The sequence below is a fragment of the Diabrotica undecimpunctata genome, chromosome 2 (assembly GCF_040954645.1).
Source record: "Diabrotica undecimpunctata isolate CICGRU chromosome 2, icDiaUnde3, whole genome shotgun sequence".
Classification (NCBI taxonomy): domain Eukaryota; kingdom Metazoa; phylum Arthropoda; class Insecta; order Coleoptera; family Chrysomelidae; genus Diabrotica; species Diabrotica undecimpunctata.
The window spans coordinates 174,740,729-174,765,212 of record NC_092804.1 but is presented as its reverse complement, the minus strand read 5'-3'; the positions used below and the strand labels follow the sequence as shown (position 1 = coordinate 174,765,212).

The following is a 24,484-nucleotide window of genomic DNA, read 5'->3' as shown; positions in this document are numbered from 1 at the left end:
ATTATTTAAAAAATATTTATTTTCAATTATCCCTAAAATTATTGTCAAATATAAATTATATCTATTCATAAAAACAATGAAGCGCTGCTATAATTCCTCAAAAAATGCAACCCTGCTTTTCGTGGAACCAGACTTGCTTTTTTTTAGTGTAGAATATTTGTTTTCGCCCAGTTTAACTTGTTCGTCGTGTAGTTGGTCGTAGTCATTTTGTTTTTCGCCGACCTTTAACACAGCGATTTCACTCCGAAGTTCTCGGAGCTGGTTTTGGAGGTGTTTTGATTTTTCTAGATATTCAATCCTGAAACAACGTGTAAACACATAAATCATCAGTGCCAAAAAATTAATTTTTAGTTAGTTTATATTTTTTAATTTGACAAAAACGTGAGAATAAACACTTTTTTGTTTAATGATAATAATGAAATAAACTTTAAAACACTACGGCAAAATCGACAACAGACCTAAAGCATCTTGAACAAAAGTTAACCGATCAGATCATACAATACATTCGTTGAAATTAGATGACAATGGCATCGACAAAACGATAACTATAATGTTTCTGAGCAAGATTGTAGCTGCTACTTTACAGCTCAAGTCAGTGGCGTAGTGCAAAAGATGAATTGTTACTGAGTTTAATGGAAATAATGTTATTTTTTTATTTTTTTAACCGGCTGCCTTACGGCGTAAGTGGGAGACGTAGTACGAAACGATGAATTTTTACAGAGTTTAACGGATTGTAACTGCTACAGCGCGAGTCAGTGGCGTGGTAGAAAAATTTATTATTATTTTTATTTCTCCAACAATTATTTCCCACGCGTAGTCTACAGGTACATGATGAAAACTGCAACGACGAAAAATAATAAATTATAACGAAGAAGGTGTATGTAGATTTATGAATTACGACCGATTTTGTGGTATTAGTAACTTTTTTTTATTGATAACAGCATCAACCACTTTGGGTTATTAGCTGTACTATAGTTTTATGTATTATAGTATTTGTAAATAGGGTTAACAAACATTAATAGTTAGTTTGTTTAAAACATTAATATATTTCAAGTAATTAAACATATTTGTAAATTTACAATGTGCTTCTAAGACTGCTTTTATATTGTTAGGTAATGAGTGTTTTTGTCTTTCGCTAATATATTTAGGCCACTCTATTAAGATATGTGTTACATTAATGTCGCAGTTACATAAATTACAAATAGGGCGATTTGATTTGGAGATTAGGTAGCTTATATGTATGTGTGTACCTTAAAAATGATAAAGGGGATATTATTACTGATATGAAGGAGAGATTATGTCACTGGACCAATTACATCCAACAACTATTTAATGATGAAAGAGAAGAACTGTCATTAGAAATCACCGAGGATACCGAACCACCAATATTAAGAGACGAAGTCATCTATGCCATCAAAAACACAAAAGAGAATAAAGCTACTGGACCAGATTATGTGCCAATCGAATTATTAAAACTCATCGATGAAGATGTTATTGATGTGATGGTTGAACTCTTTAATCTAATATATCAGACTGCCTCAATCCCCAGAAAATGGCTGCAATCGACCTTTGTAGCAATTCCCAAAAAGCCAAGTGCAACAACTTGCTCAGATCACAGAACAATAGCTTTAGTGAGTCACACACTTAAAACATTTTTGAAAATAATTTACAGCAGAATTGTTAAAACTCTTGAATATGAAATTAGTGACGCACAATTTGGCTTTAGAAATGATATGAGTACAAGAGATGCTTTGTTCGGCTTGAATGTGCTGGCTCAGAGATGCATGGACATGAATCAGGACATGTACTTATGTTTTGTAGACTTTGAAAAGGCATTTGATAAGGTTCAACATAAAAAGCTTGCAGATATATTAAAAAGCAAAAATATTGACAGTCGTGATATGAAAATTATATATAATTTATATTGGAATCAAACTGCCAAGGAAAGAGTTGACAACCAGTACACCCAAAATATCTAAATACAGAGAGGAGTCCGCCAGGGTTGCGTGCTGTCCCCACTACTTTTCAATGTCTACAGTGAAGCGGTATTTCAAAAAGCGCTCTCAGACTCAATAGAAGGTATATCTATCAATGGAGAAGTTTTGAATAACTTACGTTTTGCAGACGATACAGTAATAATGACGGATAACAACAATGATTTACAGAACGTAATGCAAAGCCTTAATAACCGCTGTCATGAGTACGGACTGAAGATAAATTTAAAGAAAACTAAATGCATGATCATGACTAAATCTGCACATACAAACATCCAACTGACTATTGAAGATACTGCAATTGAGAGTGTTAATAACTATAAATACTTAGGAACATGGATAACATCAGATGTAGACCAAACCAAAGAAATTAGGAGACGCATTGAAATAGCACGTGCAGTTTCTTTGTTGTCGGGATATAAGGTTAGAACTACGCCTGAGAATGCTTCGATGTTACGTGTTCTCTACTCTTCTTTATGGCTTGGAAGCGTGGACACTAAAACAAGTCCATCTGAACAAGTTGGTCGCCTTTGAATTTTGGTGTTACAGAAGAATCCTACGAATATCATGGATTCAAAGAATGTCAAACGTGGAAGTAACTAGAAGGATAGGAAATGAGGCGGAAATAATATTAACTATCAAAAGACGAAAACTTGAGTACTTAGAACATGTGATGAGAGGGCAAAATGCGCATTATTACAATTTATTATGCAAGGCAAAATCCGAGGAAAGCGAAATGTGGGAAGACGAAGAATATCCTGGCTTAAGAACTTAAGGGAATGGTTTGAATGCAGTAGTGCAGAACTTTTTAGAGCGGCAGTCAACAGAGTCCGCATAGTCATGATGATTTCCAACCTTCGATAGAAGATGGAACTTAAAGAAGAAGAAGAGTTATGTAGTCAGCTATGACCTATACGTAAACGGATTAGATTAACAAACAGCTGTCGATTTAAATTTATCTCGCACCAAGATTCAGTTGAGGGCTTTGCGATGTGTAGAGTTGATTGTGAAAGATTTCATTCGTTTTTCCATTCATTTGTCATTTTTTCTTTAAGGAACGATTTGTAGTCGGAAACAGACATTAAGTTCACTAACACTGAAGACTTACTGGGTATGAAAATCTGCTTGTTCGTTTCCTTGAAGTCCAATGTGTGATTAAACCCATATAAAGCATACTTGCTGCTTCGCTTTGTTTAGCAAATGTAATTGTTCTTTTATTAAAATACCTATGGGATTACTGTTATATAACTGTTCTATCGTATGTAATGCACTGAGAGAATCGGTAATTTTGACAAAATTTGAAATTTTTTGGGTACGTACATAAATGAGGGCTTGCAGAATTAAGTATAGTTCTCCAGAGTAAATACTGCAACTGGAAGAGAATTTAAACTGCAACACAATGTTCTGAGTTATAACTGCTGATCCCACACCATCAATAGTTTTTGATGCATCTGTATAGAAATGACAATGATCTGGGAAAGAAGCGAGAATGTTGTAAAATGATTGAATGATTGTTGCATGGAGGGTATCAAGCTTATTGTATTTAGAAAGAGTTAGATTACATATTGCAGGAGGAAAGGTCCAGTGGGAAGGTGTGACTATTTGTCTGATCAAAAAACTTTGGGAATCGAATATTATGGAGAGAGAGATATCTTCTGATTCTCTCGTAAAAGGGAGGGTCCTTTATTTATTTATACAAGTTTCTTTAAAACGTAGTATGATGGAAAGTGGAATGCAATTTTATCGCACATATGGATGATGCGTATGTTAATGACAAGTATATCCCCGGTTAAACATTGTAAACTTTTAATGAGGCTAGTACAAAATGCTCCTATTCTTAGTCCTGTATTTTGTATGACTTCTAGTTGAGCAAGAGTCTTCTTTGCAGATGAGTATACAACTGATCCATAATCGAGTTTTAATCGTACTAGGGATTTGTAAATATGAATCAGACTTTTAAAATATGAGCCCCAATTACGATTCCACAGTATTCGCATTAAATTGGAACCAGATTGACAAAATTGCTTAATTTGTAAAATATGGTATTTCCAAGACAGTTTCTTACCAAAGATCATTCCTAAAAATTTTAAGTGTTCCACATAAGTTAAGTTGTTTCCCTATAACCGAAGATTTGGATTTGTAGAGTGCCGTTTTTTGAAAATCAAATAATACATCTGGTTTTGGTTGTAGAAAATTGCAATCCCACAGCTTTTGAACATTTTCAAGGTGATTTATTGCACATTGTAAGTTTTTCTGTATAGAAAGAATATTTTTTCCTCTTGAATATTATAATCAAATCATCAGCTTATAATCTCGCCTTAACAGGTTTTGGAAAGTTTTCTAAGATTTTGTTTATTGCTACTAAGAACAATGTTGAACTAATAACGGATCCTTGAGGTGTTCCATTTGTTTGGTCCTTAGTGCTGGATATTGTATGATTTATCTTAACTTTAAATTGTCTCTTGTTAAGAAAATTATGAACAAAATATAGCATGTTACCTTTGACACCCCAATGACTTAGTGTGTTAAGAATGTGGTATCTCCAAGCCATGTCCAACGCTTTTGTTATATCGAAACATTGACATTTCTGTCTAATTGCAAATGATTCATGTATTTCGGACTCAAGGTCTATTAAATTATCTATGGTGCATCTGTTCCTGCGAAAGCCGCTTTATTTATTGATTATTAATTTATTATTTTCCAAAAACCATCTTAGTCTATTCGCTCCGTGCGTGACTATGGTAGGGGTACTTTGAAACGATGCCAACGTGCGTAGCGGCGAAATATGACAAAATTGGCCCTACCTTTTTACGCATAAATTTTATCAAAAATGTGTGCAAATACATATTGCGTATTTAATTGTGCTAATAATAGCAAAAATAGTAAGTGTAGTTTTTATAGGTTCCCAAAGATTACATATAAATTAGAGAAAAGAAAAAGATGGATCCGTGCTATTAATATGAAAAAGTAAATATTACATAACTTCATTTTTATGCAATTGAAATGGAAAAAAATTTAAATAATTTACCTTAAATGATATTTTATAAGGCTTCAAGCTAACTGCAGAGTGCCTGATGACTTTAGCTTTTATATTATAACTTTTACTATTACTGTTTTTAAATATATGCTCTTTCACGTGAAAAACTTGATTTGCCAGTACTAGATTTTTCCCTTTCTTTTCCGTTTGTTATTGAAAAGATATATTATGATGAATTTTGAGAAACCCAGTTTTTAATACTATATTTATTTTGTACACAAACTAAAAAAATATAATTAAAAAGTTAATTATTAATAATTGTCAATTCACATGTATTTAATGTCAAACATATGTCATATGTTTAACCTGAAAATTGCTAGGTCCAAAACTGTCAGATGAAGGCGGTAGGTGTCGCGTCAGTCACGCATGGAGCGAATAATTCAACATTTTTTCTAAGATTTTGCACATTGTATTGGTAAGAGAAATTGGCCTATAGAAATCAGGATCAGTTCGTGATTTATTTGGTTTTAGTAATGGAATTATTATCGCCTGCGTCCATTTTGTGGGAAACTCATTATTTGTCAAAATTCTGTTGTATAGCTTAAGAAGATATTTTTTTCCATTATCTGGTAGATTTTGTAAGAAACTAACAGGAATATCGTCTGGTCCTGGCGCCGATTTTTTGCTGGCACTTAAAGAGTGATTAAGCTCTTCCATGGTAATTGTTATATTAAGAGGATTATCTTCAATGTAATCAAAATCTATCAATTGATTTTCCGAAATCATCTTTAGAAAAGTTGTTATTGCTAGAGTTCATTTCAAATTGTTTTGCTAGTAGTTCTGCTATGTCGTTATTAGATGTTAGTATCTGTTTATCTTTGCATAGAAATGGAATCCTTTTATGTGCATTGCTTCCATATATATTTCTAACATTTTCCCATATAGTGCTTATAGGCATATTAGTATTAATAGAAAAAATAAATTCTTGCCAAGATTGTTTTCTGTTCTCTTTAGTTATATATCTAGCTTGAACCCGTAATTTGCTATGCTATTTTCAGGTGTTTTGTGATGTTTTAATTTGTTAAAGGATTTTTTATATTTTTTTATTATGTCAGTATACCTACTCTGCGTTCCACCATGGTAGTGAATTTCTTTTATGTAGAGTTTGTGTTTTACAGCTTGTCAAATTTAAGGTGATACTTGACAAATTTGTCCACTTGCGTAGAAAATTAAGTGAGAACGCATTCGGAGGAAAAGAGATACATAACGGTCTCTTCGCCTCGTTGGTACACTTCATACTACAAGTTTACAGAGAGTGACCTTATTTATTAATGGAACTTCTATGATATGTCTATATTTTATGTTATTTTGACGTTTCAATTTTTCCTTCGGAAATTTTTCTCAAAATACAAAAGATTTTGTTTTTGTTACTTGGTAAAAAAATTCTTCTAATAATTATATTTTATTTGACTTTTTAATATTGACCATTCAGTCATGTTGAAGCGGCAGTTTTTTCGAACGCTTCTATAAATGTCTCGTTGTGTAATTTTATAAGAGAAATATTGGCAGAGATGAAAACTTTGCATTTGCGTTACAGTAAACTGTATAAGAATAAAAGAACAGAAGTTAATCTTATACCTGGAACATACCGACGAAACATTTATTACTTAATTTTTATACTAGAGTTGTTGTAATATTTTATTTTTTATTTTAAACTTATTTTAAACCAAAATTGTGGCTTATTCCCAATAAAAATAGTAAATTACATTATTTTGCCACAAGAAAATAGCCTAAGAATAATTTTTATTTTAAATAAAAACACACACACACACACACACACACACACACACACACACACACACACACACAAGCGTACAACCCAGCTCCTACAAAGATATGTGTGTTCCAATGGAATAGTGGGAGCCACATGTCTGAAGATCAAACCGGTCACACTCCCTTCGAGTGGTCGATCTGACCCACAAGCTATCCTTCCACCCCTCCCCCTCGCAGCACATAACGAAAGAGGAGACTGTACTCATTTTTTACTTTGGAGACCCTGTTTAATAGAACATCTTCCGTATGTGGTTATAAGCCACCTAATTTTAGGGGTAGCTAGAAGAGCTTTTCTCCCTTTGGATGACTAAAAACTGAATGACTACTTGGGACTAATACTACTTTTAGATACAAATTACTTGACTACACAAGACACTTGAGATAATTTAATTTATAACTCAACACAAAAGACACGATTAAAATTAAAGTTCGTCTTCTGTCTCCGAACTACTATTTTCTAGAGAATCCACACTATCAGTGTCACTATCTTCCTGCAAATGTATTATTAAATCGTCTACAATTAAGTCTAAAGCTGGTTCCTTTTCCATATAATAACGCTCATAAGAAATAGCATGCTCGTAATATTTTTTCCACTCATCTTGGGAAAATTTGCAGAAAAACTCATCACAATATGTTTCAACATTTTTAAATTTAAAATCTACATTTTTATTTGCCACATATTGTTTTAGAGCAGCCCACACTAACTCAATTGGATTTAAGTCCGGGTGGTAGGGAGGTAGTCTTAAGACAGAGTGACCTGCATTGTTCATAATTTGATCTATTTCATAAGTTTTATTTCTGGGTTTGTGAATTTTTATTAGATTATATAATTCTGCTTTTATCATTTCGTCTGAAAAGGAAATGTTCTTTTGTCTTAACCATTCCTTCATTTCGTCTTTTCTACACCCCATAGTGGGACATTTTTGCACTTGGACATTGTGGTATGATGCATTGTCTATAATATAGTTCATTTTGCTATGATAATCTCCAGACTTCGTACCAGATTTAAATGTCAAACATGCGTTTTTTATGAACCCCATTTGGCCGCCGGCGTAAACAATAATCAGCCTTTGCCCTTTGGCCACTGGCTTGTGCAAACCTTCGGTGGTATTGTCTCTCCAGTATCTGTCATGGGTATGAGAGGAATGAATATAAGTTTCATCCATGTAAATTATGGGCCGATTTTCTACCCTATATTGTTTAATATTTCTGAGAAACATCTTCCGGAGCACTTGTATATCGGGTTTTTCCATTAGGATTTTCCTGTTATTCTTCGCTTTCTTCCATCGAAATCCCATATCTCTCATCACTTTTCTCAAAGTTTCATACGACCCTGTATAAATATTGTCTTCATTAATTTTTTTTGTTATATGTCGCAATGTAGGAACTCGTTTTTCCGTGACATAATAATTTATTATTATACTCCTAAGTAAACCTTTGTCAAAATCGCCCAAGTTGGATTTTGGGGCAGATCTCATTCTTTTGTTAGGCGTCGAAAATGATGTAGAAGCACCTTCTTCTATATTTTTCATTTCACGAGAGATCCATTTTATAGTGGCTATACTTACTCCCGTTGCTAAGGAAGCACGCTCTTGAACTTTTTTAAAATCTTGAACATGCGGATTTTGCATCGCTTCTCTCTGCATAAAAATAATTACATTTGCTATTACCTCCCTCGTTTGTCCAGACAGGACTTTGCCTTCTAATTTTGAATGAAAATCCATGTTTATAATTTAAAATACTTAACAATAATTATTTAAAAAGTCAAATCTATTGTAATACGATATTTCTTCAACATACAGTAACTTTAAACATAAGTAAAATAAAAAAACTTTGTCGCAGACTATACAAGTACATTGCACTTCAAAGAGCCAAGAAATAATAAGGACGAATTGTGTTGTGGTCGAATGCGCATCGTGGGTGGAGCCTAATTTCAAATCGGCCAAGTATCACGTTAAATTTGACAAGCAATACCTATATGTCTTTCACCAGCAAAATGGATTAGTGATATAAACGAATTTAGAAGTTCACCTATGTGATGATTTCCGATGACTTCTTTAATGGTATGGCAGTTCTGTTGGATATACTTTTTGAATAAACACCAATCGCCTCTCTTTAGATTCCATTTTGGAATTGGAGTTATATTAATATCTTCATACCTTTTACCTTTGAAATTTATTTCGAGAAATCCCCAAGTTGGATTGTGACTATTAAAATCGCCAACAATTATTCTGGGAGTGGGAATTTGATTTAATACATCTGAAATATATTAGTAACTTTCTTTTCGGCGTAAACCTTTTAGGTTATTTGAAGAGTTTAAGGGTGCTAATAGAAACTATGTCTTTACAAGTCTAATAAATAATAACATTATTGTAAGAGAATGTCTAACAAAACAAAGCAACACTTATTAAAAAAACACGTCGTATGTGTTCAACGACTAAAATTAGCTTACCTTTCTTTTTCTATTTCCAACGAGAGCTGGTCTGCATCCGCATTGGCTATCAAATCGTAGGAAGTGATGTTCAAATTAAAATCTGGAGACGTAGACATTTCAGTTTCTATCATCGACAAATCTGGACAGTAACTGGGGCTTAACGGAGGTTGATACAAAGTAGTAACGGACTAAAAAAGAGATTATTAGAATATCGCACAACTTCAAATTAATTCACTTACAGAAATAGGAGAGACTGTATTGGATCCATTGTAAGACGTGGTACGATTTAGGAAGTCTAAAAGTTTTTCTTTAGCCTGCTTTTCCGCTGCTCTGGCTTTCAGCAGCTCGTCTTTGAGCTTATTCGCTTCGGCTGCCCTCTTTTCAGATTCTTCGACGAGTCGAGCCGTTAGCATTTCTGCTTCTCTTGTCTTTCTTTCTAAAGAAACCTGAAAAAACGATCAAAATAAGCTCAAATGAAAAGGGCAGTCTAATGAGTGAATTTAAAAAAGATGCCTTAAGTTTTTTCTGGAATAATAGGCTATAGAAGGAATGCTGAATTAATAAGATGTTATTTATCGATGGCTTGGTTCCAAGTGTGGCTAACTACAATTTTTCCATTTTTGAGCTATTTACACAGTAAACCGCATAATTATTTTAAGTTTTGTTCCAAATGTGGCGAATTGCATTAATTAAAAAATTGGTGCCAGAATATATAGAACCATTAGTATCTATGTACACAATAAACGTAGTTTGCAATTCCATATGTAAGCCACCTTTGAAATGGACATCTTTCGATATAGGTGAAGTTAGAGCCATTTGTTTTATTATAACCCATATGAGGCTGTAGTCTGGCGTAGGAAGTGGAACAAGTATGTGTGTGTGAATGAATGGGATCTCCCTAATAAGGAGCTCTCCGTTGAATGAAGGTACCCCCTATAAACGGACTAGGCCTGGTGAATGGGAAGTATAGAAAGATGTGAAACGACCACGCTAGAGAACAGTTTCTCTCACCATAGCTCTCTGGAGTATCTGGGAATCTCTCCCAGGTATTCGAGAGACTAGGAATGGATGAACTGCTTCAGCGACCAAGAAGCAGCATACCCAAGCTAAGGTGTGAGGTAATCGTGCCGATGACTATATGGCCACAGGGTTTTATGTGGTCGTGAACGATCCCCCTGGGGAACCAGACAAATCCCATTGTATAAAGCCTTCCCCTGGTAATGCGGGGCTCTGCCGGTCGCAACCAACCTTTCTCTAGCCACTCGTGGGAACAACATGAATGTACAAAAAAACCAAAAACCAAAACCAAATTCCGAGGCTGAACCAAAACGTTCACCTCATTCTGAAGCCACAGTTGAGAATGGACAGCAATGTTCACCTCCAATCTCGGCCCAACCGGAGGCTGGACCAAAACGTTCACCTCAGCCTGAAGCCGGAGCTAAGAATGAACAGCAATGATCATCTCAAATTTCGGCACAAGCGGAGGTTGGACAAGGACCACCTCAGGAAAATCGGTGAAAGCGCCGCAGAATTTGAGGTGCCGAGGCAAAAAGGAGGAGGAAGGTCAGAGAGGTGATGGGAAAAGCACCGGCGGAAGCAGCTCATCCCTCTCCAGCCCCTCCCAAAACAAAGGTGTAGGTGCCCTAATCGGAAGCTGACAACGGTTCCACCTCCAAAAGAGGACAGGGACCGACAGCCCCCGATGTGAAGCGCATTCACCCAAGTACCTCCATAGAGGGCATGTCGCGGAAGCATAAGAAGTCACGCAGTGGTGGAAACGCCGCTGCGCATTCCCAAAGCTTTGCAGAAGCCGCCTTAAGACATCTTAAGGTCGCTATTATAGATAAGGTAAACCCGTATGGAAAGGTCATTGCCGACCGGGCAAACCTTATTAAACGCAGCTTGATTGAGGAATAAGACAGAGCAGTCTGGTTCACCTCCAGCAGCCAGGTACAAGCAACCACGTTCAAATCGTGGAGATCAATATGAGAAGATGAATGGCATGAAAGATTATATGCAATAACGAATGCCTCGAAAAATATCACAGATCTACTGCATGCCCCACGATAAATGTTCCCAAATGTCCGAACTGTAATGGAGGTCACCCGGCATTTTCAGAAAAATGCCCACACGGAAGAATCAAACCAAAAGACACAAAACAAACGTAACCCGTACACACTTCCAAGCAAATCCCCTCATATGACCTATCCTCGGACATGAAATCCCTAATCCATTTTATATCCATGATCCTCTTCAATGTCTTCCCTGAAAAGAGGAGTGACACAACCCGCTATTTAAATCAAATGTCCAATGCACTGTATAGGTACGCAATATCTACCTCCTGCTACAATTCCATAAACCAAGACTTATTTTATTTTGACACAATGCTTGGAAGAATGTCTCGTATAGTTGTAAAGGACTATATGTTAAAAAGGACTTATAGTGGAAGCACATTAATGGTACAATAAATAATGTTATTAATCAATATAAAACAAAGACTTATTTTTTAAATTGTAAATACAAAATATAGGAAGAGACTTACCTTTTCTTCGTCTTTTCTCATCGCCGTCAGTCTTAATCTTATAATTTCTTGTTCAGCTTCGGCGGCCTTTTGGCTTAAGAGTCTCGCTTCTTCTTCAGCAACTCGACTTTTTTCTGCTAGAAGATCCGCACTTTCTTCGGATTTTCGCTACAACATGGAAGAAAAAAAAATCCAAGATTGTAATAATTATTGTGTGACAATACACGGGAAAAAAACTAAATTCGTTTAGTCTATAGATTGTTATAGACAATTGCCAAAGACATAAGCATAGAATATATATATATATATATATATATATATATATATATATATATATTTTTATATATATATATATATATATATATATATATATATATATATATATATATATATATATATATATATATATATATATAGTTTGTTCCAACACTACGAAAAACCGTCACGTTACTTTCTATTATACTGTTTTCCTGCCCAAAAATTTACGAAACATTTTTAAAAATTTTCAAAATATATTCAACCAAAAAGTTCATTTTCTCAGGACCAAACATTAAATAGTACAGACGTAATAAAAATAATATAGTTAAAATTTTGCCATGCTTACCAAAGCCTCGTTAGCTAACCGTATCTCTTCTTGATACTGAAGCAACCTCTGCTCCATGCTCGCCCTCTCGCGCTCTGCTTCTTCTCGTAACTGTTTTTCTCTTGCCAGTCTATTTCTTTGCACCTGTCGTCTTTGTTTTTCCTCTTTAGCAGCCGCTTTCATCTGTTGCAGTTCCATAGAGTCTGGTTTTCGTCGTCGCATAAACAGATCGTGATTGCCCATACATAAGTCTAATATCTGCCAAAAGCATAAGCAAAATTTTCTATAAATATAATATAAAGGACGCAAGAAGGAAGTTAAGACATTATTGTAGAAAACAAGTTTTTTTTTCGACAAAAAAAATTATCAAAAAAATTATGTTTCTCAATTTATATGGTTGAAAATAGATAAAAATCGCTGGGAGCTAGATCTGGAGAATAGAGCGAATGAAGCACTAGTTCAAAATTCAGTTCATTAATTTTGGACATAGCAATGGTTGACAGCTGACTGTTACGAAGAAACAATATTACCAGACATTGTTGCAAGTTAGAAAATTTTTCAAGAAAGGGGCTGGAAATAAAGAAAATGGATGACGTAAATTCGTCATTAAAAGAATGATTATGGTATAGAATGTGAAAAAAGAAAAGAAAAAAGAAAGGAATGATACCAGCTTTTAGAACAAACAACAACTTGGGCAAATCTATTAAAAACAGCAAGAGTCAAATGAAAAAGCACTTAGTAGTGTATATACAAACTTAAATGTGGCGACTGCCCAAAAAAACTTACATCGGTCAAACTGGTAGAACTTTTAACAAACGTATAGCAGAGCATAAAGGGGCTTTCAATAACAGGAAAACAGATTCTACGTACGCATTTCACCTTCTAGATTATAATCATTCTTTTAATGTCAAATTTCAAATTCTTCACATTCAAAATAAAAGCCTTAAGCTATCTTTATTGGAATCTACGGAAATCAACAAATCCTATACACAAAGTATAGGAGCTCACTTTGGATACGGAATTTGGTTATTTGAGAAACGTTAGAGAAAAAAAAGGCCATGACACTAGTATAAATCAAAAAATATAAAATTATAAACGCATTTTGAAGAAAAAATTAATTTTTTCCATTTCTAACTCAATAAAAAAATTATTTACTTACCAATTTGTTCATCCTAACCTTTTGACTAAAGAATACGAAATTTGGGGCGTTTTTATCCACTGGTTTAATAATAAACTTCTTGTCGTCAAAGCTGATATGTCGAATCTCTGACCACGTAAACGTTGTTTTCGGTTGAAGTTTATTCTCTTTTTCGTATATGTTCAAACCCAGCGCCGTGACGCCGAGCCATAGTTCAGTCTCTTTCTTATTCTAAAAAATAACGTGAAATAGTACGTACAGGGTTTCAAAACGTGGTATTCTACTATCTTTCAAGGGAATTAACCAAGGGAATATTGATTTAAAAATATGTTTCTATTTCCACTAAGGAAATTTCTTATTGCTGAACGATTTCCAAAGTGGAAATCGAAACGTCAAAATAAACGTATTTTTTAATTAAAATTGTAGTTAATTTCCTTGAAATATAGTAGATAACAATGAAATGTAACAAGAAAATAGTTTCAAAACCAAATCGAATAGAGTGTTTATGTTTAATATACAGATACTCTACTGCAATAATATTTTAAACAAATAATGTGGCTACACGCCCACAATCGCGTAACTGCTACACATTTCTTACGAGCTTAAAGACATTTTTGGTGTGATATTACACTTCACTGTACTGAAACAATATTTAAAACAAAAGAAGATTTGATAGACGAAAAGGAAAATAATTTAGAAGTCAGATTACTGAAGAAGAACCCTTCTGTAATCTGACGTCTGTTACGTCATCTGTCAAGAATTGTGTCTTTCCTCTAACACATTGATTTCCCTATCCTCCCTCTCTAACACATTGAATTTCCTATCTCTTTAGTCGTACATACATAGTTCCACTACTCAATGACTTCGCCGGTTAGAATTTTTCTATAAGATATTCAGCATAAGTAATGCAGGCGTTCGGATATAGTAAGTGACTCTTGTGAAGATAATAAAGCCGACTTTATTTAGTAAAAATGCATTTATTCAACACACACAATTGCATTTACCAAGACGTATTTATCCACATCATCATCATTCTGGCTTTACAAACCTTCTTTGAATTTGTTATTCATAGGTATCACATTGTCCTAAACATATCTCTTCTGTTTGCAGAGTTATAAACTGACTTGTAATCTATAAATATGTCATGAATCTAGCCCATATACTCCAGGGATTCTTATAAAAATTTTCTCATAATAGAAATCTAACGAATTCCCGATTTACTATCTATAAAAACAGTCTATTTCCCAACTAACTTTTTTATAAATAGTGCTATACGATGGCACAGAATAGTGTTGAATAATGTAACGCCGGACCTGTAACACAATCTATAATAGAAGCCACAGTTAGAATGAAGTGTAGGTTATAAATATATAAACATAAAATATACAAGAAGAGCATAACTGAAATGTACTGTACGTACAGTACTAAAAAAACAAATGTTGTAATATTGTAATGTACAAAAAGCACAAAACGCGAACCCAACTTATCAACAATACTTCGAAAATGAGGGAAACAAGCAAAGCAGACAGACTCAGGTCTATAGTAAAAATTTACACAGTGGAAATTACAACGACATCGAGAGTGCAATATGGTTACTATTAGAATCCGAATTTTTGTCTTTTTAACTTCCAATGGCGAGGCCGTAAAGATTTATTACCAGTAAAACTACCTTGTATTACAAAGCAAATTAGAAGTAGTCAAATAAGAGGTATGAATTTGAATAAAAACCGATTCCTCGTATCTCAAATCTTGATCTCATCCCAAAGCAAAATATCGCTCGCTCCGCGGCTCGTATCTCAAAACACTCGTATATTAGGGCGCTCGTATATCGAGGTACCACTGTATTTACTGTTTCTGCTATAAAATATATCGTCACAATAGTGATAGTAATTTAGTTAATAAACCAGGGTACTCTAAATGGAAAAGCATAGAGTTTTATCACAGCATGAATTAGGTAAAATTCAGATACCTGTATACTTACTAATATCGGAAAGTAATTAACACCGTACATATCCAGATCCTGGGCGATCTTAAGATACTCCATCTCGGCTTCGTCTCGAGACATCCCCCTGTGATCCGCATACCAGACTCTGATTCGTTCTTCCCACATCTCTAACGTCATCTGATATTGGTCTATTACACGTTGAGGTAATAAGTCTTCACTCGCTAACATACCAGGTTTATAGGTATCTTCATCAAAATCTCCAAACTGTATAAACATAAGATTAATTTTGATAAAAAATTGTCCATCATTTGAACCTCTTATAAAAAATACTGTAAGGCCTCGTCAACATTTATATTTTTAAACAATGTAACTTTTTTTTAACGATTTAAGATTTCGTGCATTTCGAAAATAAAATACGAGGTGTTGCTACAAAATATATTTACATACGAAGGTTGCTCGATAACTCCTGATTTTGGTATTAATAATGAAGAGCTGTGACAGTTAGAAACATTAGAAAATGATGCCTAGATGAAGATAAATAAATTAGCAAATCCTCTACGAAATTTATAATTTGTAAAGGTTTGTGTTTAATAGTTTGTTAATGATATGTGACTATAACTAGATTAATTTATAGTTTATTTTTATGAACGAGAGAGTAATTAGCATAATTTTAACTGGTAGCTCCGACCACTCCATGGGCGTGCTCAAGATTAATTGAAAAATGACTTTGAATAATTGTAAAAAATAAATGAATTATTTCAGTGTTATAAAGTGTTATGTGTATGTAAACAAAAGTGACCTCTTTTATCACACACTATATTAGAACTGACTGGCCTACATTAAAAAGGGTTTTAAAAAATTTACATTTTTTTTAATTTTTAAAAATTACAAAAGAGAAAAAGAGTTTTTAAAACCGTCTAAGGTATGTTAAATAGATGAATAAAAATATTAATATAAAACTTACAGCTACTTGTTACAAATCCAAATCAGATTCAGAAGATGAACTTTCAGAACCAAGATTTATAATAACTGGCTCGATCATTTTATCAGTAATATTGTCCAGCTTCCACATGTTTTCCTCTTCTTTAATAGTGTGATTTACTGCCTTTTCCCAGTTTTCAGGTTTTACATTATTTACGGCCTCCAAAAACAACTGTTTAACATCATGAATTTTAAAAGTGGTATTTTTTCTTGAAACTTCACTCTTTATCTGTGCCCATACCAGTTCAATCGGGTTTAATTCACAATGATTTTTGTTTATGAAGGGCACACAACGAATAAAGTTCCTTTCTTATAGATCCGGGATGGTACGTAATATTTTTTGAACTCAGCCAATTCTGCAAGTCTTTTTTTAACCACTGGGTTGTGGGCAGTCCTTCTATAAGTCTGGAGTGATAACTTGCATTATCCATTACTATTACACAGTTCTTAGGAAGAAGATCTATCATTTGTTCGAACCATTCTTGAAAGACATCAGCGTTCATGTCTTCATGGTAGTCACCGGTACGAGTTGATTCAAAAGTTAATAAACCACCTTCAACAAAACCGTCTGAACTGCCAATGTGTACTATTATCAGCCTGCGTCCCTTTCCTGATGGTGGGTTTAAACCAGTAGATAAGTTATTTACAAAAGCGTGCCTTTGACTTGTAACAGTTTCATCCTGCCAAAATTTATTTGGTGTATGACCCTCGTTGATCCATGTTTCATCAAGATAAAATATTTTTCTTTTTTGGTTTCTCATTTCCTTTATGGTTCTTAGAAAATGTCTTCTCCATATGACAATATCGCATCTTTCTAATAAAATAGACTTTCTGGGATTCTTTTTCCAGCGGAAGCCTATTTCTTTTAAAAGTTTCCATAACGTACTTCGACTCATTTCTGGGTAATCCTTATCATCTCGAACTGAGACAAGAACTTTATCCAATGTTGGAAATTCTTGTCTAAAGAAGAATTCATGCACTTTCATTCGAAGTCCTTCTTTAAAATGATATTCTATTTGAAATTTTGGTTTCCCTGGAGCATTACGTGGCATTTGAAAACTACCACATTTCTCTTCTTTAATAACTCTGTAAATCGTAGATTTCCCAACACCAAGTGTACTGCTAACTAACTCAACGGTCTCATCAACACTTTCACATAAACGTTTGTCTGTAAATGATTTAAAACAATTAAATATTAATGTTTTTTCATTAACTGTTAGAGGACAATTTTTCGGCGTTTACACGGCACTTCCAAATTTTCCATAACACTAGTATACACAATAAACTGCACCTTGCAACTGAAGTACCTACTTTTAGTGAACTGTTAAGAATTTTGAATACGCCACTTGGACCTTCCTATATACAAAATGGAAAAACCCACTATCACATTTTCTGTGGAATAAGTTTAGAAAGTAATTATCTAGTCAATTACTGTCGTAGATTCCTGGAATTAAAGAATTAAATGTTTGATTGTTGAAACCCTTACTTCGTGGAATGCACTCATTTCAGATAAAATAAAACGTTTTATTTTATCTAAAGAATTAAACTTTATTTTGCAAATAGGTAGGTACTTATTAAACTTTTATTGGTTATATATAACCAATAAAATAAACATCTTACATTTCTTGCAAATTCATTAGTACCTGTTAACCTCCATCACTCCGACACTGGCAACCTTATTTAGGGATTAGTAATCCTCACAACTATTGTATTCTATTCTGCTCCAACCTTTATACCTGGTGGTCATACTCAATTTAAAATTGTTTTCCTATATACTTCTGTAAACTTGTTGACAAATATCTGTTTTTCATTGAGTCACCCGTATCAACAGTTTAGGGATTTGCATACATAATTTATTGTTTTATTACTCTCTCATACATAAAAATACACTATAATTATATATACGAAGAATTATATAGTGTGTCCCAAAAGTACCGCATAAAATTCATTATTTTGTCCCTGATAGAGCATGTTCATGTTTTAAAAACCCACCCTTAGTCATAGTTTCTCGTTTCCTTGGCCCTTGTTTTTTATGTCTGATAATGTAATAATATCCATCTTTTAGCAATAAGGAAAGTAGGACAGAACATTAATAAAAACCCAAACCAATCATGAAGAAAATATCTTCAAATTTGTGCCATACGTATTACGCTAGATAATATTGCAAAAATGTTCTTCATCATACATAGATTTTCCAGATAAACATATCATTATTCATGGTACTGTAAGCCTGCATTAATGTTTATTGTAACAATTAGTCAAATGGTTCATGAATCATAAAATGGTTATAAAGTTAAAATTGTTAATTATTTGTTTTTTGAAAGCATGAGTAATAAGGATCAGCTGAAAGTATATTGTGCATCTGAACACAACGAATTTGACCTTATAGCGACCTTTGATAATAATAATTTAATTTAAATTATATATAAGTTTTAATTCCAACTGCAAATAGAAAAACGAGGCAAATAAATTTTCGATGTACTAGTAAGAAAATGTAGTTTTTTATTGTCACACAGGTCAATTCCAAACTTTGAGACTTGAGGAATGATTTCTTATACAAATAAGCCTCTGTTCCCTTATTTATTCGGCTAGTATGTCAAAAAGATGTTCTGAGTGACCTCCTTATGGTTCTTCTTAGAGTTTTCCTTCAGTTGTCACATATTATTGTTTTTTTAGGCATGTATAGAATTACTGAATGCGATTTAAAAACAAATTTGACAGTTACCAGGATTGTATTGGCCGAATGTGTATTTGTTATGAAATTTTCTTCCAAAATAGGCCTACCTCGTCATTGAAAACTTACTTGGGTTCATAATACTCATTCTTAAAATTTTTTTATAATCAATTGGAAATAACATTGGTACTTTCCCATGAGTACAAACAGCTTCTACAATTTTATTGTTTTTTAAGTTTTATCTTTTCTGGAATCTGTACAACTTCTGGAACCATTCTCTGTTCTCAGTAAAAAGAATGATCTTCTCTTCTCTACCAAGTTTTTCTTGACAACCTTCATACAAGGTACCATTTTCATTTTATCAATGTTTTAAAAACTTGAATAGATGATTCAAACTATGATACAATTTCACACTATACACTAACCATTTTCGTTCAACCTCTAGAGTAAGTATAAATACTATGGATGAAATTGTTTTACTGCACTTAGAAATCGATAATTATTTATGCCAATGAATTATTGTATTAGTACACTGTTTACCTATAGGTAAAATGGTGAGTATTACAGAATAATGTACAAACACAGAACATTACATGTTTTTTGACGTGACATACTGCTGATAATTGAAACTGTGGAAGAGGGCATTACTATATATCAGGGATTCCCAAACTGTGCGTCAGCGAGGACATTTAATACAGAAAAAATATTTATTTGATTTTAAATGAGTATAAAATATATGTATTAATAAATAAATCAAATAAAAAATATAACATCAAGTCGATAGACCCTTGAATTATCCGAAATTATTCAAAAAATTGTTTAATCAGAAAATTATCCGATGGTCCACGAAATTATCCGAAAATCGCCTAATTATCCGGACATTGGCAACACTGGAGTCGAGTGAGCGCCGGGCGCATTTTGTTTCGCCGGTCGTCTATCTTCCCCCATGTTCCCTACTGTCGCGCGTGTTTATTTATTTATTTATTTATTTATTTATTTCAACGGTAGAACCATTTACAATAAAATACAACAAATAGTAAAAAGTAAAGATCATGTACAAGAAACATCAAACAATAACAAATAAACAAGTAAACAGTTAAAATTTGTACATTAAAACAGTATATCAAATCACAAAAGTTAAAAAAAATATATATATAAAAAAATATCACATATCTAGATTGATAATTAGATTCTTAAGTTGCCTTTTGAAAGCATTAATGTTTGTACAGAAAGGATCCAATAGGAGGTCATTGCAAGAGCTCAGCATTCTCGACAAGGGAAAATGACGAGCATAATCAGTCCTATGAAAAGGAATATAAAAGAGTGCAGTTCTATGTATTGTGTTTAAGTGTACATTGGCTAATAACGAAGGACAATGTGTGTGAATAACGTGTGTACGGATGGTGCCTAGTGATGTCTGGACAGTATGCAGGACTACAGGCTTTCATCAAAATCAAGGCTTCAAGTGTAAAATGGACACATTGTGTCATACATAGAGAGGCCTTAGCAGCAAAGAATGTTACACCTGATAGTTGCTCCTATGGAAGAGAAAATTAGAAGATCAAGATATTGACTGTTTTCCTGCTTTACAAGGTAATCGATAGAAATCTTTGATCCCACTTTAAACAATATGTTTACACAACACATGTTATCATTGAGCAAACACTTTGAAAAAAATTTTCCCGAAGATATGAAGCAATATGACTGGGTCAAAAACCCTTTCCTCTCATCCACACCATCGACACTTTCAATAAAGGAAGAACAACTAACAGAATTGTTCTGTGATTCCAGCCTAAAGCTTCAATACGATAAGGACAAACTGTTTGAATTTTGGAGCTCACTTTCTGATGAATGCCATCAGCACTGCTGAATTAAATGTTTTATTACCATTTGTGACTTCGTACTTGTGTGAAACGGGCTTTTCTGCAGTTGCAGTAATTAAAAACAAGTACAGGTCAAACATAAACTTAGAAAAAGGAAATAAGAGTGACAATTTCTAAACTGGAGCCCCGGTTTCATAAGCTGTGTTCAAAAATGCAAGCACATCCCTCACATTAACCAGCCAGTTACATAAATAAATATCCCTTTTCATTTTGTGCCTGTGTTTTGATTTCACTCTTAATTTCTAATAAAAAATATAAATGTTCAAATAGTGTTTTTGTTATAACTACAACCTGTTACTAGGCTAGTACTCAAATTTGTAAGTATTATTGGGGGTTGGGTTGAGGGGGCATCACAAAAAAATAGCAAAGTCCCAAGGACGTCACAGTACGAATAAGTTTAGGAAGCCCTGCTATATATTACACATTTCAGCAGAAAGATAGTTCCATTAACAAATTCTTAATAATAAACAAGTATTTATAACAGCTTACCTTAGCCTGCACTGCATAACTAGCTAATAATACTGAAGCTTCCGGAGGACAGTACACATCCATTGACAATATGGCCTGTTTAACTTGTAAGAAAAACAAATGTTGAGTCACTTCCTGCACCAATTCTTCTGCTACTTCCTCAGGGTAAAATTTTGCTAGGAACATAAAAGAAGCAGTTTGATGATTCTTTTGGATGCTTTGATCTTGAACTGAAACAAATTTAAGCTTTGTATTAGTATCCCTAGACTTAAAATGCTTAAATTTAGCAAAATCAATGACACCTGAGGCTGTTTCACTTAAAACTAACTATATGGTTATGGTTTGTTCCACTTATTTTTCGTCTCAGCTCTCATCTGTCATTGTTAAAGGAAGGTAAAGTGTAGTTGGGTATTTCATACTCCAGTGTACTAGTCTGTATTTTTTTAACCAGAGTGAATTATTTATAAAAATTGTAAGTTTATAATATATACATTTAACATAGTAATTTTAGGTAATTAATCACAAAGTAAATAAAGTCTACGAAGAGGAAGAGAGGAAACTTTCAAAACTTTGATAAGATATAAATACTGACTAATCAGACAATGACTCTATATATGAAAATGAACATCCAGATCATGTGATTGAGTATTTCCACAACTTTGACCCCAGATAGGAGCTTTTTATACAAATGCTCTTAATGATACTCCTCCTCCTGTAATAAAATAATGGCCACCTGACTGAATGTACCAGTATATATCAGATAACCTCCAGAAAAAAATCTCTGACTGAAGACCAAGTTGATAATCACGTTGAAGAATTCACTATTATGGACCTTGATAAAAAAACTAAATGAACAGAGTATTGAGGTAACTTAGCTATACAAACTAGGGAAGAAAATATAATAATTAATCTACAAGGACTCTGTTAGATTGTTTTTATGGTACTAGTATTGTAAAGTATAGGGTAGAATAGAGTAGATCACACTAGAGTTTTTTAGCATACTTTTCCTTTTAGCAATACAAATCTAGTGGATTGATGGGCTTCCAATGGAATGGTTATTGATTCCTTAGATTTTTCAAAGAAAGTAGAAGGAACAAAAAATGCTATATCAATAATTTGAGTCATGTTTGATCATTCTATGGTCTTGTTTCTCTTTTCTATCAAACTGTCAATATATTTAATATCTAAGAAATTTGGATAAAAAGATATTTTTATACTAAATCATTCTATAGATTTATTTGCCATGTCAATCTTACTCGCCATAGATGTCACCTCCCTCATAAATAATAATTTAACAGTCTCTGCTGTTTTACTTTTACTTTACAATTTTTTAATGGTTTCTCATAACAAAAATAGTTTTTGACTGATGTCAATAACGATTCAATTATTTTTAAGATATTTGTTTTTCTTTTTTGTTTAATGATTATAATCTTTCTATGATACACAAAGAACAAAAAAACAACTGTGTGCACCTGGTATATCTGTAATGATAGGAAATCTATGATTTTATTAGGAAGATAAAGATTTTATATAAGATGGTGTCAAGGTAGCACTAACACCTTGTTCAGGAATGGATTTTGAAGAAGTAAAAGAGGCTGAAGTCCATTTTGTGTGGCTTTATTATATATCATATTAAGTATCTGAAATGTCTGTGGATTGAGAAGTAAATGTTTTTTGATGTTTTATTTAGGTATCTTGACAATGGTCCCAATATGCCTATTGTTGGTGAAATTTTTTACAAAGATAAACAATGTGTTGCTCCCGTTCAATTTATTGTTTGTATGATAAGCCGAAATATGTTATACAATTAATTCCTTATAGTGCTCATTATCAAATGTAAACGAAAGGTTGTGTAGAACAATATTTTTTAGATTACTATGTACTTGAATTAGTATGTATTTAATGTTAGTTTGTATTGATTTAGCCAAATACTAAAAAAGATATGAGAAACATGCGAACAAGTGCTTAGTGGAAGAAGCCAGTAGACAAGGAAGACAGGTCTAGTCTTGTAGAATACCCATGAGTAGTTGCTTCATAGGCTTGCCTATGAAGCAACCTGGAACCATCTTAAAAAATATACTTGAATATTTTCCATGCATATAGTGCTTACCACACTATAAAATATTAACATTAACAAATTTCATTACTATTAAAATGGAAAGGATTTCAACAAGTGGTTGGAATCTATCAATCTAGAAAAATACCACAAAGAGTTGCTATTTATTTTAATATAACAAATCTAGTAGATTATATTTTCCATCATTTTTACCAAATCCCTTCCCATGCAAGTACTTAGTACATTCCAAAACAATAAATAACATAAACAGATGTAAAAAACTGACACTGAAAATATAACAAAAATTAATTTTAGATTTGAGATAACATATCCCTAGAAGTACACTGTCATAACTAAAATGTTATTTTGAATTTTACTTATGCAGAGTTCCTGCAGGATCACATTTAGTAAAATAAGATAAAGTAAAAAAACAAATGCAATTTTCCCTATTGAACACAACTATATCGGAATTGTTTTTTTAATTGTGATTGTTCTTTTCTAATTTTATGAAAAAATACCTTTTTATGATGGACAGTATTCCTCTAGGGATTCAACATTTTAGTACACCTATATGGTAATTTTTATTAAAGCAATTCTCACACTAAAGATGCCACAGAAATTCCTCAAAAACTGCGGTAAACTGTTGTTAAAAAAGCATAAAATACATAAGAAAAATCACCTTTTTTGTCCAATTTTAACCATGATATAAACCCCTTAGAATCCTCATACTGTAAACCAAAATACCAAGTTTCTCTTAAACCTATCGTCCTGCAAACTAATTCGAAAAGGTCCCTTCCAGTTGCCCTCCACTAAAATATACATAGCACAGTTAATTACACGCATAAAAATTGATTGTGAAATTAATAAATAAGAATCAGTGAGTCAACATTGTTCATACTTCTAAATTGAACTCCAATTCAGCATCCAAAGTGCATACTTTAACAGGAAAGCTCTTTCCAGATTTTTTTCTTCGAAATGGAGGCATGCTGCTCTACAT

General features: G+C 33.2%; 1 protein-coding gene across 1 annotated transcript; it reads right to left on the bottom strand.

Annotated features, from left to right (window-relative positions):
* Mer (ezrin/radixin/moesin family protein merlin) lies at positions 1–24,484 on the bottom strand. The gene is made up of 10 exons (XM_072524077.1): positions 24,386–24,484; positions 24,167–24,296; positions 21,453–21,661; positions 15,462–15,689; positions 13,502–13,711; positions 12,364–12,600; positions 11,781–11,927; positions 9,478–9,684; positions 9,257–9,426; positions 1–298 (listed from the first exon to the last, which is right to left on the bottom strand). Exons 1-10 carry the CDS (start codon positions 24,470–24,472, stop codon positions 88–90), a joined length of 1,836 nt encoding a protein of 611 aa, XP_072380178.1. The 5' UTR covers positions 24,473–24,484; the 3' UTR covers positions 1–87.